The 19,813-nt window shown below is 41.1% G+C and overlaps 2 protein-coding genes across 3 annotated transcripts; one reads left to right on the forward strand and one right to left on the reverse strand.

Annotated features, from left to right (window-relative positions):
* Positions 1-647: 647 nt before the first annotated feature.
* Positions 648-2,316, reverse strand: atg101 (autophagy related 101). The gene is made up of 2 exons (XM_035178469.2): positions 1,623-2,316; positions 648-1,534 (listed from the first exon to the last, which is right to left on the reverse strand). Exons 1-2 carry the CDS (start codon positions 1,872-1,874, stop codon positions 1,130-1,132), a joined length of 657 nt encoding a protein of 218 aa, XP_035034360.1. The 5' UTR covers positions 1,875-2,316; the 3' UTR covers positions 648-1,129.
* Positions 2,317-2,374: 58 nt separating this feature from the next.
* On the forward strand, positions 2,375-19,784 carry LOC118122051 (C2 domain-containing protein 2). Of its 2 annotated transcripts, XM_035178468.1 has the most exons (14): positions 2,375-3,189; positions 3,610-3,705; positions 5,123-5,242; positions 7,952-8,053; positions 8,613-8,729; positions 10,484-10,592; positions 12,684-12,792; positions 12,877-12,941; positions 13,052-13,167; positions 13,294-13,462; positions 14,739-14,980; positions 15,229-15,496; positions 15,742-15,775; positions 17,608-17,829. In XM_035178468.1, the coding sequence occupies exons 1-14, from the start codon at positions 2,905-2,907 to the stop codon at positions 17,690-17,692; spliced, it is 1,917 nt and encodes a 638-aa protein (XP_035034359.1). In that variant the 5' UTR covers positions 2,375-2,904; the 3' UTR covers positions 17,693-17,829. The 2 variants fall into 2 exon arrangements, with proteins under 2 accessions (XP_035034359.1, XP_035034357.1); XM_035178466.1 differs by lacking the exon at positions 15,742-15,775 and having other exon boundaries at positions 2,377-3,189; positions 17,608-19,784.
* Positions 19,785-19,813: the final 29 nt, after the last annotated feature.

Here is a 19,813-nt window from a genome sequence, read left to right on the forward strand (position 1 = left end):
ACCTTTGCCGATCAAAATCTGAATAACATTCAGTAATTAACACTGAAGATCTGAATTTACACTACTGCTTAATACTTATTCACTTTCTAGATTTTCAGTATTTTTTTAAACGTAAAAATTACATATAGTTGGAAATGAATTGAGCCTCAAATCTAATGATACATGACTACCTTGTGAAAGGACATTTTTTTCTGTCCCAAAATTTAATCTGTGATCTACGATAAGACATAACTTTATCAGTTAAATATATTTTTAAGCTTTCATCTTCCCTTTACAAACTAGTAAACACGGACAATGATCCCCCCAGTTGTCAGTTTCATCAGTGTGTGGCAAATGGTACTTTGTTTATTAATCCAAGAGTAGCACTAATGATGTGAAAATGCACACACATCATCCTGTTGGCAGACAACCCTGAGCCTGCGGGATGTTTTTATCACGCTCTGGGCCACTGCGACAATTACTGACTGGAAAACTTGGGAGTCAACTTAGGAAGTGTTTGCTTTAATATGGAAACTGGAAATCCTGTCCTACCCATGTGTAAGGTCACACTCTCCATGAAAATGTTAGAAAGGAAGTTTTCACATAAATGAGGAAATGTGTCCCCAAACTCATCCATATCTTTTTCAGACACACACACAAAACGGTAGTCAGATTACATTTTTTATTGACTGAATCTTGTGAAGTAATATTTGCCAGTAGTTGCTCTAGTCTCAAAGGTTAGAATTCACAGAGGCAGACTTAAGTTTTAAAGAGACTTGCCTATTGACAGTAAATACCATTCGTTACAATCAACATTTATGTCAGAAATTTACAATAATTTACAGATTTCATATTATATCCTGATATATATATATAGTGTAATGTGCTGGGGTTGCATTTCTATATGGTGGTAAGTTTGTTAAAAACTAAATATCATTAAATAGACATTGTGTAATTAAGAATCTTGAGGTACAATCAATACCAGAATCATGGCAGAGACGTCTGAAAAGTGATGACACTCTCACTGTAGCAGGAGTGGAGCTGAAAAAAATGTGTTTTTTTTTTTACATAAAGAAATGACAGATGTTACTAGATATTTTTTTAGGATTGAAGTCATCCATAACTTTCTCTTCTCTGTGTTGGGGCATCCTCACAGGGCCAGGGTGTCTTTAATCAGCCTCCTCATCGTGGTGCTTACGGAGGTGCCCAGAGTGTCAGTGATCTGAAATGTGATTTTGTAAAGGTACGGCTGAACATCCTTGAGACTGGTGTCAAAAACATTGTCCACTTCAGACTGGGTGGGCATCTTTGGCAAGTACTCGTGGCGATTTATGACCTCAACCACGTTGATCACCTTCTCCCCCAGCTTCTCGCCCACTTTCTCCCTGCAGATCTGTCTCTCCTGCTCGTTGGCGAGGTTGACAACGTTGACCTTGATGCTCCACACCTCCCAGGGAATACACTCGTCGGAAAAAGGCCAGCGAGATTTCTTCTTCTGGTAGAACTCGAGGGATATTTGCCCCATGCCGTCGCTGCCAGAGTTGCTCAAAGCATCCTGTAACCAAAACATGTCATAAAATCATGAGATTACAGGCCTAGCCATGGATTATAGCAAACAACAGCATGTTACAATCACCAGTTACCTTGAATTCAGACACAGCCTTCCTGATCACCCTGTCCAGCTCCTCTGAGGACACTCTGACAAAGGTGAAGTCGATGAAGTCACAGTCGAAGTCAAGTGTGCCCACTGTTCCGATGGAGTAGGTGCCCTCCTTCTTGTAGTGAAATTTCCCGGTGCTGCGGTGCATTAAGATGGTGTGCAGCAGAGCCAGCATGGCTTCCTCCACCTGCCTCGACTCCACTGTCACCTCCAGAACCTCCGAGCGACAGTTCATTGCGGAACAGGAGATGTTTCCATTTACAAGCGACGACACAAGAAGGGAGGTGATGGCTACTGAGGGCAGCTCGGCTAGTTTGTTTACCTCTCCTGACGGGCGGCCCCTTCTCTCCACAACGTGTCACGATGGACTAAAACACAGAATATCTCTAAATTAAATACAACGTATGAAAGGGAGCCCGATCTAAATGTAAGTTCTGAGCAGTGATAGCAGGTACATAGCAGCAGCTAGCTAGCTGTTTGCTACAAACATGACGCGCTAACCATGACGTCACACCATCTACGGCACGCCGCGTAGCTCTATATAGTCGTTATAGTTCGTTTTTCTATACGCGGTAATTAATCAAAATATTAAATATTAAATATTATTCCAGATTAAAGCAAGTAATTTAAAGGACTAATTTCAGCCTGAGTTAGTCTCGGTTCACGCTTCTACCCGAACAACAACAAACTTTCGCATCCGTCGCGGTGCATTCTGGGACTTACAGTTTGTGCCACATATCCGTTTCCAATAGGAAACTTCAGTCCAGTCAGACCGAGTCCAGCGGCCGCGACTGCCCTCTCCGCTCCCGGGATGCTTTCCCGGGGCTCGTCTCTCTCTGTCTGGATGGTGTCCGCTGGAACTCAGCCGCTGAACATTGGAAATAAGTCGTTTTTTGTTGCGGGGGGTAAACTTTATCGGCTAACGAGGAACAGCTAGTTAAAGCGACGTGAGGCGAAGATTAGCTCCCTAAGCTAACGAGCATATTCAATGAGTGGAGGACGGGATGTTCCTCTGCTGGTGGGTTCGAGTTTCCCTTTAGAAACCTTAGCACCGGGTGTCTGCGGGCGATGCGCGTTGCTGTGTAGCTGCTTTCCACTTCTGCAACATGAGGGACAATAAGCACAGCGTGTACATGGACTTGAGAGCGATGCTGTGCTCAGTTTGCCTCCAGTGACCAGGAGCACATTCATGCTATGAGGTTTCCAGGTTGTCTCCCAGAGGAGGTGTGTTAAGCTGAGCTCGTCGTTTTTTCATCCAGCAAAGAATGTCCGACTTGGAAGGCGCCACTTCACGTTTCGGTTTCGAGGACCCGCTGTGGCTGTGCATGGTCACGCTGTTCGTCGCCTCCCTGGTCACTCTGGTGGCGTATTTCGTCCAGTACTTCCAACAGAGGGCTGTGGGAAACAAGCAGAGGACAGGCGAGGGCAATGCGGCGACGGAGGAGGAAGCCGCCGCGCTGCTGAAATGGGCGCTGTCGCTGAAGAGCTGGAAGAGTCAATGGAGAGGAGCCTGGTGCGGGGCTCTGAACGAGGAGTCGAGGAAGCGTGGGGTGAGTCTCATGACCAGAGCCACCGCTCCTCTATGTGTGTGTGTGCGTGGCAGGTGACTTCAATAAAGACAGCACATTGTCTGAGGAAGTGCCTGTAAACAGATCACCCCCATCTACACTCATACATTTAGCCTCTGAAGACTTCACATGTCAACACCATCCTTCGACATAGGACACATCAGCCCTGTCACTCTCTGTTCAATTCTCAATGCACCATTAGAAACCCCCCCTGGATCGTGTGCAGTTTCATTTTCTATTTCTCAGAGTTATTCAGTGGGATCACACGCACTGCAGATGCCAATGTGATACATGACAGCCCAGATCAATGCTGATTCATTGGCAACAACGTAATTGCCCTGATGTCGGAGTTGTGTGATATGTTGTTGTACTAATCTGTCAAATCTTCTTCCTCTTCACCAGGGTGCTGTTCTGTTGACATTTGAAGAGGATGATCTTGAAGCGTCAGAGCTCACGGTCAGCCGTGTGTCTAGCTTCAAAAAGTCTTCCAGGAGCCAGGTACACTTACTCTTAAAGTCAGTGTGTTACGAATGCAACGCAAGGGCTTTCGCTTCATGTTTATGGCCGTTTTGTGTCATCAATCGATATACTGTTCTGGGAGTTATCTAGATCGGCTGTGCTCTTGTTGAGTGAGTATGTTGTGTTTGGAAAAATGCTCATTTGTCTTCCATGGTCGCTTCACTGTTGAAGTGGATCATAGCTGCAGACACTTTATAGATTTTTAATTTCCTTATTTGTGTTGTTGACAAAGCCTGTCCCTCACATCAATCTGCCATCCCCTAATTCATTTGAGAGGGAGCTACTCCGCAACCAGTGCTGCATTATGGCCTGCATTAGATCAACACTAACTCATTAACCCTTCAGCTTTGGTACAGACATTACCCCCAATATTTTCCAGTTGGCAAGATAATATGCTGTGCATTTCTTTTCTGGGGTCCACATGCTCATCACATAAACCGAGATGCAAATGATCCTTGAAAGAGACCACACAATTCTTGCATTTAGTTTTTAAACAGTAAACACATTATGTGCCAACATGCGGCAGAATGTGCGTAAAGCAAACTGCCACCATCAGGCTTTCATTTTTTAGCGAGGTCAGATAGGGACAAATTGCTCTGTGTCACTGGCGTGGGGTGGGCTTTGCTGAGCTCTCCATGCAAACTCAGCTCTTCCATTGTGATCATCATGATATGGTGCAAAATACCAGGTGTTCTGTCGCTGAATGTGGGGAGTTTAATGAACAGAGGCTTATTTTTACCGACATGCTGTCTTGTGTGTGTGTGTGTGTGTGTGTGTGTGTGTGTGTGTGTGTGTGCTTTAAGAAGCTTATATATCTGTCAAGGTCAGCACTAAGGAGGAACAGGCAGACAGGAATGCAGCAGCACCTATGTTTATGTCCTGGTTTCCCATTACAGTGATTTACACCAAACTGGACAAACCCATTCTCTCTACCCTGAAATCAGAAAGAATGCACTGAATGAATGTGTTTCTACTAAGAGAGGACTGTACCATTGTGTGGTAATTTACTCTGTGAACTTGTGTTCCATTGCAGTGAAAGTGATCTATTGTTCTCACACATTATTGAATCTGTTGAGAAGCCAGTACAGATGTTCTCCCCTGTTTGGATTTGTTGTGCTTTCACTGCTTTTATCTCTGTCTGCTTATGTCATACATATGTTTCTTGTGTAACAATCTACACACACGGTTACATAAATGTTTTATCAGTGAGTCTTTACACACAGCACCTGTGCAGCGCAAATTTCTTCCCTTCCTATTTGAGTTGTTTTCATAGGTCATATTTTACATACATAAGTCAACACATGGTTCAACTTTGTGCAAATGCTGGCCCTGCTGTAGCTCTTACATTCTCAGTAGATTTACATAACACTAATGTCTCACTTTGTCGTCCCAACAGGCCACTTGCTGCAGCGTTGTTGGGGAGAAGCTTCAGTTCTCTCTCAGTGCGGCATTGTCAGCCATGGCTACAGCAGATCCTCGTACATACACAGTGTGTATAGCTCCACTTGAGCTGCAGGTAAATGCTCTACATACTTAAGTAATGAATACAAAGAAAAAAAGAAAAAAACGTATTTGTGCAACACTTGTCACTGAGGCATCAGAAGAAAAGACTTGCATCCTTCAGGCAGTCATTATGGTTTAGTTTAATGTTAGATTTTATTAAGCATGATGTGCTGCTGCCCGGTACTGGATGTTTGCTGGCACCAGCATTAGATTAAATGGTTGGGGCTTCTTTCTGTGCATGGCAAATGTCCTGAAGACGTAATTTAAATCACTATCGGGCCCCTTTCCAGTAAGACCCACTTTGTCTACTTCTACATTTGTCAGTGGGTCTTTACAGGATTGGTGAAGCTTTAAAATTGTCACAAAACACTAATGACTCTTTGTCGCTTTCCAGAGATTGTAGACATTTATTTGATTTATCATCTTCAAATCAGACAGCCCTCATTTCTTCAGAAATAGGTCCGGTCTTCACTGACACCCTTCCCTCCTTGGACTTGGATGTGTTTGGACATTTAATGAATACAACATATTAGGGTTGTGGTTGACTTTTAACCTACCTGACTTCTTAGGTCCAGTGTTAAATGTATGGATACAAGCAGCTATACAAGTTAACCCAATTGTATTAAGGCTATTTTTACACTAATAAGGTGCTTGTCACAACTCTTTAGCTCATTGTGCCATAAATACTACCAGAGTGAGAGGCTACAAAGCCTAAGTCAGGATTAGAGTGGGAGCGTTTTTGTTTTGGTTGTGGATCAGTTGTTGTCACAGGAACATAAAGGAAGCCGCTTGTCCCCTTTTCACTCTCGTTGTTTCCATTTTAGTCTGGAAAAGTCATAAAGCCTTTTCAAACGCCTCCTTCCATCCACTGGTACATTTGTTAGCTTTCCACAGAGGTCCAGGCTAGAATGCTCCTGGCTCATTATGTTATGAGTGGAGTGACATGTGCGACATAAGCCCCACACATTTACAGTATGCCCTGTACATGTGTCCTTTAACACACTACTGCACCACATGGCCCACTTCATGTGATGAGCTTACACACGTGTCGTGCTAAGGCAGTACTCATCTGACTTGTAAATGCTGTTTTTACATATTTGTTGTATGAGTACACAACAGAGTCAATGGACGGTCTCTTTATAAGGATTATATATGAAGTGAAGGCAGTTACCTTCATAAACTATTTCTGTTCTTCAATTACATTTTTTTTACATGTAAGTGCAACTAAATTGTTAGTTTCAAATTTTATTCAAGTTATAGTCGGAAGAGGTGTGTTTTTAGTTTGCGGCGGAAGATGTGTAGACTTTCTGCTGTCCTGATGTCAATGGGGAGCTCATTCCACCATTTAGGAGCCAGGACAGCAAACAGTCGTGATTTTGATGAGTGTTTAGCTCGCAGTGAGGGAGCAACAATTCATATGGATGGAGAGTTAATTTTTATTTGATCCAGTTCATATCGATGCAGCCTCTGATATCTTGTAAGTGTTATTTGTATCTGGTCTATGTTTGGCATCATTTAAGGAGCTGTTCAGTCCTACACTGGAATCCAGGCATGTTGCGGCAGGATGGCCCACTCTGTTTGCTATCTCACTCTTTTCTATCTTCCTTTGTCATGTTTCATATTCTCTCTCAGATGAGCCTGTTGTTTATGTTCATCTTGTTGACCTTCTCTAGGAAATCCTCTTTGTGTTTGTGACGTTGATGTAATATGCTTGTTGTAGACTGTATGGTGTTGACAATTGCAGAAGTGTTTTTTAGTTTTAAGTTTTATTATTATTAAACATAGTGTGCAGAACATGATTTCAGAGACAAGGCAGATTCATAATATAATGGCACTGAGCAAAGCACCTACCTGCACCAAGGCCCAACCGTCTCTTAAAAATCAATCAAGCTGCACCAAATTACATACATATCATTTCCCTAATATGCCTAATTATTTTTGTCATCAAGATTAAGGAACTATTCTCTGGAAAACTGTGAAAATGTTGAAAAATGCCCTGATCTGTCCCCTGATCCATTTCTGCACCAAAATTGAATGTGTACTTCTCTGACCCGTACTGCTTCCTTCCTCTGAGTTTCACGATAATCCGTGCAGTAGTTGTAATCTTGCTTTAATCAAACAAAGCAAACAAAAAATGGGCTGAGGTGGAAACACAATGTCCTTGGCTGAGGACAAAACAATGAAAATGAAAGAAAACCTTAATGAATTTAATTGAATCCATGATCCAGTAGACTTCCACTGATTCCAACAGTCATGTTGTCATCTCTTCTCAAAAATCATTACAGTTTTGAGTGAGTGAACGGTCTTCACTGCCTGAAGTTATTCAACAAATGAACAACTGTAATCCACTGGGATGAATTATTTCTAATTTGTGTAAACTGGTGCAGTGGTGACAGTTTAATGCCTGTTTGGTATTAGGACATTTATTCATCAAATGACATGACACAACAACAGACTGTGATTTCTTTTCAAGTGAGAAATCATAAATCCACAGCAACACATGTAAACGGTTTAATGAGCCACAATAAACCTTTAGTTTCTGTAAACCCTCCCATTTAAGTGGTTTGTTTTTAAAACACATACTAAAACCCATCATGTTTGGTGCATTGCTTAATATCTTGAAAATCCATTTTATTTCATAGTTATTTAATATAGTGCCATATATTCAATGTAAGTGAAACCACATGACTGTGGCATCATGAGTTGTTCCTGTGTTCTCCAGCTTGATCTGCAGATGCAGGAGGCTGAAGATGAGATCAAGGTGAGCTGGGGAGTGTCTCACCTGGAGACAGGGAAGCTGCAGGTGACCCCCACTTTCACCCAGGTAATTTCAGGGCCCTCTCAAACAACCCAGGAGAACTGTTGTATTTTACTGAAACAAAAAGAATTTGACTGTGATTTACGGTAATAGTCATGTTTGTTAAGTCGCGTAAATAAGGAGTCTGTAGTTTGATTATCAGATATCAACAGGTTACATTTTGGTCATTCTCGAAGCCCATCTGTTATCATCGGGTGATAATTAAATCTCTGGGGCCAGCGGCTAATATTTTAGGGCGTCTGTTCATTGTACGCTGTTTTAAGTCCGACAAGTCCACACGAGTCAAACGTTTCTCCAAACAAAACACAAACACTTACACTTATTGTCGGTGTTTTAGGTCCAGATAACATTTTGGCTAGTCTGTCATATGATGTGAATTATCGTAAGTAAAAACTCTTAGAATCCGTCTGGTTAAATAAAAGAAATTTAGCAGTCAAAGTCAGGTGGAAATTGTGTTTGTCGCCGGCGTGGAGGCATTATATTCTCCGTTCCTCCATTTAACACAATCTTTATTTATTTTATTTTTTTTAATGTGTGACTCATAATATCACCATCTCTCTCTCAGGACAATGCCAACACTTCTAGTGTAGCAGCCATAAAGGAGCAGCTGAGGCAGCTGTTATCGGTGACGCGCCCCTCTGTGTTGCTGAGCTGCAGGCCTGCTCAGGCCTCAGAGATCAAGGTGAGTGGAGGAGTCATGCCTGATGCATGACGTCTTAACTGCTGCCACACAAGAACACAATGAGGGTGTGTGTGTTTGTATTGTATGTCTGATATTCCAGGTCATGGTATGCTGCAAGGTGACAAACCAGACTATAACCTACTGTATACTTCCTCACAGGTCCACAGTTAAATTAACATGAATCATAGTTGTGATTCTTCTCAAGTATTATTACAAATATTTTAGACCTGCTAAGTAACTCTGTCTTCGCAAAAGTGTATAAATTCTGCAAATTAATCATTGTGACAGTTTGTCTTCAGAAACCTCAGCTCTAAAGTCTGAAGAGTAAATTCACATGAGAAACACATGACATGATGTCATGTCATGTGTTTCTAATTTGACCATGCATCATGTTCACAAACTGGACTTGGTATTCTTTGAGTAGCTACTCAGTTTTAATGTGAAACACATTTCTTTTTTGTATAAAAATACTAAGTGATGTTAAGGAGGTAAAGATCATGACTGAGTACTGACTCTCAGGTCACTACTGTAGATTATCTTATTATTTTGTTTATTAAATGTCAAAAAAAATCATGTGTATCGGAACTCACCAGAGGCCAAATCTCCCTAATCATGCAAATCGTTCATTTGAGGTTCTTTTAACAGGAAATGTTTGTTCTAAATGTTGATCATTTATTTATCTTCTAATTGTTGCAGTCGTACCACCTCCTGATGTGATTTAAAGTTTTAAGATGACTGAACAGACTAGAAACCTCAGTTAGCAGGTTGAACCAGACCATTTATCTTGATCGGCCTGTGTGGTCTAATCAACACATCTGCTTTTTTTAATCTGGTCTGAACTTTATATCCTCTCTATTTCAAGATTAAAAATGTAAGTCATCCACATTATGAAAATCAAATTCAAATCATGGATATAGTTCATTCTGTCAGCAGGGTTATATTCCCTCCTTTTGTACCAACTAATGTTATATTTTAAATTTTTCACAGTGAAGACTATGAATACACTCTTCATTGTCATATTGACTCAAGCTAGAAGTGTTTTGTCAAATCCAACGCTCCAAGCAACTGAGAACAAAAACAAAACAGAGGCCATGTATGAGATCAGTGTAGAAGATCTTAAAGAAAACGATGGTATGGGGTGTGACACCATGAGCCCAGCAGCTGTATGAAAACATGAGATTTAGCACAGACTATTTTAAAAGGTAAACAGACAGTTATTGACACAAACTCAAATATTCATTTAGCCTAACGGCGTGTTCACAAAAGCCTTTTATCTCGCCCTTTTTACACGAAAACCTGTGGCTACAAACAGTGCAGTGGGAAAACAGAGGCTGCTCTTAAAAGGCAGCGCAGCATCCACCTTTTCTTTAAAAAGAGCCGTGCAGTGTTTACACATAGGGCTGTTCAGTAAATTGTGTGGAGCCCCACAAATTACACAAAGGCCCCGACTCCCCCATGACAAAACAGGTGTCAACGACTGCAGTGAGAGGATGAGGCAGAACTTGCATCATGAAATGGAAAGAACAACAACCACCACATGAGTAAATTGCAGGAAAAGGCAATTAAAGTATAATGTCAGCAAATAAACTGACAAATCAGTTTTTCTGATTTACTTTCCAAGACCTTGTCGTCTCCATGATGTGTATTACAGTGCTGTGGAGAAACCTGGGAGTGTTTTGCTTGCATTGCTGCAGGTGCAGTCAGTAGATCAACATTGTAATTCACTTCTTCACCTACTATGGTTTCTTCAATAGGAAGCCCAGAACAAAGTGGTTTCGCCCCCAAAACCCCCCCGTGCCCACGACTGGAAGCTGCTGGTGAAAAACATCCGTGTGACGCTCAATCAGGAGGAAGATGCTGCAGGTAGGATGTTTGTCTTCATCATTTAGATTCAAATGAAACAGCTGTAACTGTGTCTTTGTGTCATGAGCTCACTGAGTCAGCTTTCACAAACCTACATTTGGGCCCTTCCACTTCCCTGACTTGTGCCATCTACAGCAACCATATCGGTAAGGTCAGTATGAACTGACTGAGAAGGAATAGGTTAATAAGACATGAGCTGCAGGGATTATCATTTAAACTGTATATTTCCCAAAATGTTGAGCTGTGTCCTTCATTACATCAGGATGTAAATAAAGGATTTTAGAGACGTTAACAAAAGATGCATTTGTTAAATCCGCGTCACAGACATGGGGCTGTTGAAACAAATTCCAGCGTCACCTGTTTTATCAATGTAAATATTCCTATAATAGTAAGGCAGATCAGTTCCAGTGTTTCTTCTGGGTTCTAAAAAGTCTAAAATACAATAATCAGAATTTTAGACCTTAAAAGGTCTTAAATACTTAAATAATATTATGTTTAACGCTACTTCCATTGTGCTGTAAAATGTTTTTTAAGAGAAATATTTTGCCTGCATGTTTAGTTTGTAATGTCTCCTGAGTGTTGTAGATATTAGCACGCAGTACTAAAACTACAAACAAGTCAAACATGGAACAGATAAAACCTATTTTTATCCGTGCCAGTAACATCGCTCACTGGATGGATTTGTTGGTGGCTCCTCCATTTTGGTGAAAACTTTGAGTCTAATGCCATTCAATTGAAATTATTCAGTACCATGGTTAGCAAAGAAATGTCTGTATAACATAACATTATATATAACACTGCCCTCAGCCTCTGGTTCACTTTGTGTGTCATGCTGATCAGGAAATGTTTAACATGTTAAACATCATCACCACTGTGCACATATTAGGATTTAGCTCAAAGCACCACTGAGCCTCAGTACAGTGCATGAATCTTATTATGTGTATAAATTGCAGCTGGAGCTGGGACCAAACCCCCTGGAAACAAAAACAAAACAATCCATAGAGTGATGGGACAGTTCTGTATGATGTACCTGAAACTTGATTATGTCTTTTGAACTGTTCAAATACACCATTAGACAAGTTCTAACCCTAAATACTTTTAAAGTGCCTACAATTTATAATTTAGATAACATGTCCAAGTGGTAAATAGAACTGTGTCAGTGATCCTTAACACCTTATAAATACTTCCATTGTGCTGTAAAATGTTTTTTAAGAGAACTATTTTGCCTGCATGTTTAGTTTGTAATGTCTCCCGAGGGTTGTAGATATTAGCACGCAGTACTAAAACTACAAACAAGTCAAACATGGAACAGATAAATACATCCGGCTTGCCTGTGGGAAGGGTTATCTCTGCCTGTAGTTTTAAGGGTTAAGGGTAAGAGGTGGTAATCTACTGGTCAAAGCTGATCATGTTCATAATAAATTCACATCAGTGTCACCCCACCCAGCATGGTGGTACGACGGAACCGCACAAAAGGGAACTTCACTTATGATGAGCGTAAAAAACAAAGCACTGTGGTGTTGTCGGCCATGACACGAGAGGAAAACATGTTATCAGCTGATAAGAGGCTATTTAATTTAAGTCTTTGACAACAACATCGTCTCCAACAACTTTGTTTTGGTAGTTAATGTGATGAGTCACCCTCTAATTGTGAGTCAGTGTCTTCTTAAGTATTCTGGTCGATACTGTGCAGCAGAGACATGACACAGCATCACACTCTGTTTTCCTTCCTCTATACTTCGCTTCAGTTGACACTTCCTGTCTTTAAGCTGATGCGTTCCTTAGGAGAAAGTGCCTGTGGCTGATAAAGTTCACTTATAAATGGACTTTATCTGCCTTTACTTTGTGAATGTGGTCTCACATATACACAGTTCATCACACGCAGTGTGGGTGGAATTTCCCTCTGTCCATTAAAGTGAAGCTGTGGAAGTGACCGTAGCAAAATGTAATCATGCAAAAGCAGATTTGGTTTAATCAACTGTCAAAAGACTTTGGCATGAAGAACTAATGGAATTTCCTGTTAGTTCTCAGACAAACACACACTGTTTGTCTCCTGTGATGCAAACTGAGCTGTTTTTGTTGTGTTTGTAGGCAGCATGAATCCTCTGTGTGTACTGCAGTTAGATGATCCTCCACAGAAGTTTAACACGTCTGTTTTGAAGAACACAACCAATCCTGCCTGGGACCAGCCATTTATCTTGTAAGTCTGCAAACCACCACGATCTTTGAGATGGAGTTCGTCTTTTGTTTTTCTATAAATGGTTTTATTTTTCTATCTCACCAGTGAATTGAATGGACGATCAAAAGAGCTCATTATTCAGCTGATGAATGATGGACAACCTCAACAGAGTAAGGAAAAACTCCTTCCCTTTGATGACAAACTTATTTTGTTCACGAGCTTTGACTGTCATGTGCTTTGGCACTACAAGACTAAATCAGGTGTGTTTTCTCTCTGTCAGATTCCTTTCTAGGTCAGGTGTCAGTGCCTTTTGATCTTGTAAAAAAACATCCCAAAGGACAGCAAACATTTGCACTCATGACCAAAGACACGGTGACTGGATCACTGACTACTGAGGTAACACCCGCATCCCAGTTAATGCTGGGATATCACACTTTTTAATACAAAGAGTTAGATTCTGTTTCTGTGCCTTAGGTTTTCACTTGTGCTACAGTATTTAATGTGTTGAATTATATTCCTCAGTTTACCTACCTGGAGCCCAGCGAGGTGAGGTCCTGGCACCCTCCGACCCCGGCCTCTAATAAGAGGGTGGAGATGGACCGAACGGTCATGCCCTGTGGCACGGTGGTCACCACCGTCACCGCAGTGAAGAGCAAGCCAGGTCGACCACTCCCACTTGGACTCAACATGGGTACAGTGACACTCAACACTACTGATGCAGAAGCACCTCTTTTATTTATTCATTTTGATTCTAGTACTGCTGATTTTGAACAGTTTCAGTAGATGAAAATCTAAATAGTGCACGGAGATTCTTTGTTGACATTTCCATGGATGTGAGTTCCTTTACCAAAACAATAGATCAAATTTGAAATTCCAACACTCAAGTCTTAGCAGCTACTAGATCTGTTGTAGAGTCACTGTAATTAGCAACAAGCCTGTTATTCCTGTTGATATACAATATGATGATGCTTTAATGTCACTGAGCATTGCAAATATAATTGGCCCTTTTTAAATGCAGAGTTTCTCTAAACAATCACAACTGTTCCACGTGAATTGACTTAATTCACAGTAAATATCTTCAGTATTTAAATTGTCTTAATGTAAACAATTTGTATGAATAACCCTTGAAATTTAATCACCATTCCAATCGATAAAACCTATTTTTATCCATGCCAGTAACATAGCTCACTGGATGGATTTGTTGGTGGCTCCTCCATTTTGGTGAAAACTTTGAGTCTAATGTCAATAAATTGAAATTATTCAGTACCATGGTTAGCAAAGAAATGTCTGTATAACATAACATTATATATAACACTGCCCTCAGCCTCTGGTTCACTTTGTGTGTCATGCTGATCAGCAAATCGTTAACATTGTTTAACTTGTTAAACATCATCACCACTGTGCACATATTAGGATTTAGCTCAAAGCACCACTGAGCCTCAGTACAGTGCATGAATCTTATTATGTGTATAAATTTCAGCTGGAGGGTGTGACAGTTCTGTATGATGTACCTGAAACTTGATTACATCTTTTGAACTGTTCAAATACACCATTAGACAATTTCTGTCCCTAAATAAGTTTAAAGTGCCTACAATTTCTAATTTAAATAACATGTCCAAGTGGAATAATACTGTGTCAGTGATCCTTAACACCTTATAAATACTAAATGACAGCTACGTCATCTCAGGTTTAGCAATTTGGTCTTAGCATGATGACAGACATTTAAATGTGCTGATCTCGACAATAGAAGGATTTGGTAAATAGTGCTTTTCCATTGAAGACCAGTGATGTTGTTGAATATAATGTAGCTGCACAGGTTGCTGGATTCTGATATTATTCAGGCTGGCTCACTGTCATGATGTAATGTCCTTTTTAATTAAACTTGTTGATGTTATTACTATGCATTTTTTTCTTTAACCTCTGCAATACACACTGTGAAATGTTAAAAAATCGTCACTTCCACTCAGATCCTGCCCAGAAAGCTGTGATCAACAAGCCCAAGCTGTCTGAGCGGCGTGTTTCAGAGGAGGTGTCTATGTTGGGGACCACCGTCAGCAAGGCCCTGTCCTCGTCTGACACCGAGCTGCTGATGCTCAACGGCACAGACCCGGTGGCCGAGGCCGCCATCAGACAACTCCACCAGTCTGCCAAGCAGAAGCTCAAGTCCCCGGTGAAGAAGAGTACCATCATCATCTCTGGCATCGCCAAAGTAAGGATGAACTCACCAGCCAGATCTCAGCAACTCTTTACTGGTGCATCGTACTGTTAAACTTATTTTATTTTAGTAGAACTGTTTCACTTGTTTAATAAACAGGGTTTTAAATAATATGGAACTGCATAGAGGCTGTGGATTGCTAGTTTACACAAATGCTTTTTAAGCCATTGTCCTACCCTCCTGTGTGGTTGATATTGAAATTACTAGAAATTGATTCTAAAAATAGTTGAATATGCTTCCAGACGCCCATGTCCCAGGATGATGAGCTAGCTCTGATGGCGGGCTACGCTGCTGCGATGGATGCCTCGATGTCAGAGAGCAGCTCCACTCAGGATGTAACCGTGGCGATTGCATCAGGGGCCAGTAGCACTCCTGAGGTGTCGGAGCCCCAGGAGGGACCCAGTGGAATAGGCCGGCCCCCAGAGGACTGGGAGAGCCAGACAGGAGAGGAAATCAACCATAGCTCGCTATCCATGTGTGTGTCTGAGGCCAACTGCAAGAAGACTAGAGGTAAGAGGGCACAGAGGGGACTCACTGATGAGCCATGTGTGACTGTGCATGGAGATGGTCAACTTGTTGGTCTTTGTATTAGTATTCTATGCTGTAGATTTTACTTAAAATCCTTAGAAAACATTAACTTATTGGGAAAACTAAAATATTTTTGTCGTGATGCAGTTTGCTTTTTTGTTCTTTTCTCTCTTTCCTTCCTACTCTGACATAATTTCCTTTCTGAACTATCGTCACTGCCATCTTAGAGGAATGCAGTGCTAAGCACACATGTGTGGATGAGTAAGTTACTTCACAAGTTACCTGCAGTATTCTTGGTACTCTAGTTATGTGTCGCTTCTGCTAGCAGTAGTGTAGAATATTGTAGAGGTTCAGTGTGTTGCATTTGTTGGTATTGTTGCACATTATAACCACCTGAACACCCCTCCCCTTGAAAATGTGTTGGAGAATCTATGGTGACCTTCAGGTAACATAAAAAACGCTAAAGGCCTTCTCTAGAGTCAGTGTTTGTTTTGTCTGTTCTTTGCTACTTAAAGGTTCAGTGTGTAGAATTTAGTGACATCTAGTGGTGAATTTGCATGTTGCAGTGAATACCCCTCACCCTCCCCTTCCAAACATGAGAGAGAACCTGTGGAAACCTTCAATTGTCATAAAATTCAAAAGGTGTTTAGTTTGTCCAGTCTGGACGACTGTAAAAAACATGGCAGCTCGGTAGAGAGGACTCGCTCCCGATGTAAATATATAGTATTTAAATATAAAGGGCCCATTCTAGGTTAAAGAAAACAACAATTCATAAGATTTAGATGAAACACACTAGTGAAAACATCACTAGGATTATTCTGTATAAAATTTCTGCCAATAGATCCCTTTCACCTAAACCTTATACACTGGACCTTTTAAGTAACATGGCAGTGCAACATATCAGACTGTGGAAGAGGACCCACTCCCAAACTAGGTATAAAGGTCTCATTCTAAAGCAATGAACAGCAAGTCTTAGCTTCAGTTGATAATATACTAATGCAAACATTGTGAAGATTATATTCGATTTCTGCTGATAAATCCACTTAAATCCTACACATGTTAAATGTAAACCCACTTAGAGATGTATATATATATTTTTTTTTTTATATGAATTTACAATTGGACTTTAATGATAGGACTTATGATGTGGCAGGGGGCACCATCACTGACATCTTCTCATATTGCAATATGCGTTTTTTTTAATGTATAGAATTTAGTTCACAGCCTACCTGAAGTAATCCACATGTATAGAAAAATCCTAAAAATCCTACATCTGGAGGCCCCATGCTCATGAATATGATATCTCAGGAACACCTTTAGGAAATTTATTTTGGTAACATTTAGGCACATACATCCACCTAATGATGAACTGGGTGTGAAAGGTCAAACTCATTGAAACCTCACAAAACACCTTTTTGGCCATAGCTCAATAATCCAAATTCTTATTATGACAAAATACACTTAATACAGACTTTACTACATATGAGTTGACTTGGGTGTAAACTGTAACTTGTACTTTTGGCAGAGGTGTTTTACCACAGGCCAAGCAAACAGCCCATTCCAACAACGTTTAGAACAGGCACTCCACTAGTTCTCTCTAATATCAATTTCTAAGTTCTAATTTTCTAAGTTCTGCACAGCTGATTCTTCAGCTGTCTCCAAACAAGTTTTCTTACATCAGTATACTCACCTGTACTACACTGTGTGCTGTACTGATATAGTGTTGGGATTCCGACAGATTCCCACTGTGTTGTCCCAATGTGACCATTTTCACATTTCAAAATATCTTCTAGCTACTTTTCTCGCTGGACTTGAAAGTGAATGTTTTCCTTGCCCTTACTACTGTACCCTCTGTGTCATGCAGAATGTAAATCACACTTGGTCTGTAGCCGAGATGGCAAAGGTTGAGGGTGAGAAGTGTCCATTGTTACTATGCTCTCTTTTGACTGTTTTTAGTGCACATACTAGGTATTCATAGCTCACCTAATGTTGTCATTGTGAACGCACCTCTGCATAAGTATGAGTAAGTACACAGATTGAAATGCAGCACTTGTCTGGATGTATCATTAATGTCCTCTGCTTCTCTGCTACAGGCAGTTTCCTACAGAAGAGTGCCAAGCTCTTTTTCCGGCGCCGTCACCAGCGCAAGGACCCGGGGATGAGCCAGTCCCACAATGACCTGGTCTACCTAGAGTCTCCGGCCGCAGTGGAGCGCGCCAGCCGAACAGCCACGCTTAGCCGCATGCTCAGCCGCAAGAGTAAGAACAAGAGCAAAACCAACGGCTTTACCTCCGTCGGGGAGCCACATGCGTGACCCCTCCACTCTCTTCTCACCTCAGTCACTCCCACAACAACTACCATCACCACCCCCATCTAAAACTTGCATCGGCAAACCTCCTGGCTAACCAACTCCCCCTAATGCCCAACCTGCATACTGGGGCTCCTGCATTGTGAATGGGAGAGCTGTGCAGATGGAAAAATATCCTCTTTTACTGCCATATCCTGCATAAGTGCTTCCTACAAGAAGCAGATGTTCCACCAAAAGCAAGTGTGTGCATATGTGGATGACTGTATCCTGCCCTGGATTGATGGCATTTCAGAGGATATCATTTTGCATGTTTCTGTTTATTTGATCTTATGCAAAACTTTGAAATCTTTTAAGTGCTTTTACGGCCTTGTTACGGACAGACGGGACTGGTGCGGGCCATCGCTCTTTACCTCACTGAAGATAGAGAGTTAGCTCTCCCTGCTGTAAACCGTAACGTTTCCTACGGTGGACCAACAGGACCAAAGACGAAGAGCAGAGCGGTGTTTGTATGATTTGCACAATTTTAGAAAACCTTTTTATTTAAAGTGCAATGACAAGAGCTGCTCTTGTGTTAGAGACTCTTCTTTAGGTCTGAGTCGTGTTGAAAACATTCACAAAGGGAGTTGATCTGTTCACTGCATGACTAGTGCAAGTGGGAGATAGTGATAGAACTACTTATTGACACTAAAACTATGAAGTAGGGTATTTAAATCAAACATTTTCTTTTTTCTAGATCATTTTAAATCCTTATTTTATTCCAAATCAATAATTAACAGCTGTATGTCATTTGCATATAAAAGCTATAAGTTATAAGCATATAAGTTCTACAAAGTTATCGATTAAAAACAGAAGCCTCGTGTTTAACAAACATATCAAACCAGTCATTACAAGTTAATTATGATTAACTTATGCAGAGGCCATTTGATAGTTCACCACCACCCATCTAAAGAAAAACGGCGCCACTGTGGCTCACGTGAAACTTTAGATTTTTATGAGCTTTTTATGTTTCCTCCCCTCTGCGGTTATTTAAAAATGATATATGCAACGTTTGTCTTTGTCTTCCCAAATGATTCCTCCTGTACACATCAGCAGGATTGTAAAAGGGACTGTGATGCTCCATTTGGCCATACTTGCCGCGTTACGCACTAATTGAACTCCTTCTACGCTCTTCAATCCAGCATTTCATCTGAATGAAATCTTTATTCTTTCTCTCTTTTAATTTTTTTAAAAAGATGTAGCTTTGAACACGTGAAAAAGAGAAAGTGTGAACATGTTTGGGAGCAACCAGATTGATTTGGCTGCCTTTTTTATTTTATTTGTTTTAATCCAGCTAATGATTGTATTTTTTTTCATTCAAGACATTTCTGCACATCCTGTACTGTTTCTTCAGTAAGGTAATGTGCTCAGAATCCGAATCAACAGATTGCCTTACAGATATTCTGAGGATGTTGAAGTGGACGTCGGCTTGTCTACACTTGGACTCAGTGTCACTTTCGTGGTCTTGAGGCTGGACGCACCATCGGAGAGCAGAGAACTGAGGGACGGCAGCGAGCTGTTGGGATAGCGCGCCACCGAGTTCCTGCACCATCAGCAATGTCTATAATCAAAAAGCCTATGCACACATCTGTTAACGGAGTGTTGTCATCACAAAGACTACTTGAGAATTAAAAACACTCACTGTCCATGACTGCGCTCTCCTGCGGACACAGTTGTGTCTTTGTATTTACAAGGCAGACATCTCATCGCCTGCTCTCCATCATCGACCATATTCTGTTCATAGAAATATATAAAAGCTACGATTCAGGCTGAATAACATCCTGTCAAAATAAAACGGGTCATTTTAATCATGCTCAGCTTCCGAGCCGTTGCTTCAGGCTTCGTGCAAGCTGTGGGTGCAGTTTAGCTTTCAGTGAGCAGTAGGGCTGTCTGTGATTAATAAACTGCTTCCTGATGTTTTCTTCACTGGCATCTGTTTTTTGTGCACAGAGACT

Source organism: Hippoglossus stenolepis, chromosome 15, assembly GCF_022539355.2.
Source record: "Hippoglossus stenolepis isolate QCI-W04-F060 chromosome 15, HSTE1.2, whole genome shotgun sequence".
Lineage (NCBI taxonomy): Eukaryota > Metazoa > Chordata > Actinopteri > Pleuronectiformes > Pleuronectidae > Hippoglossus > Hippoglossus stenolepis.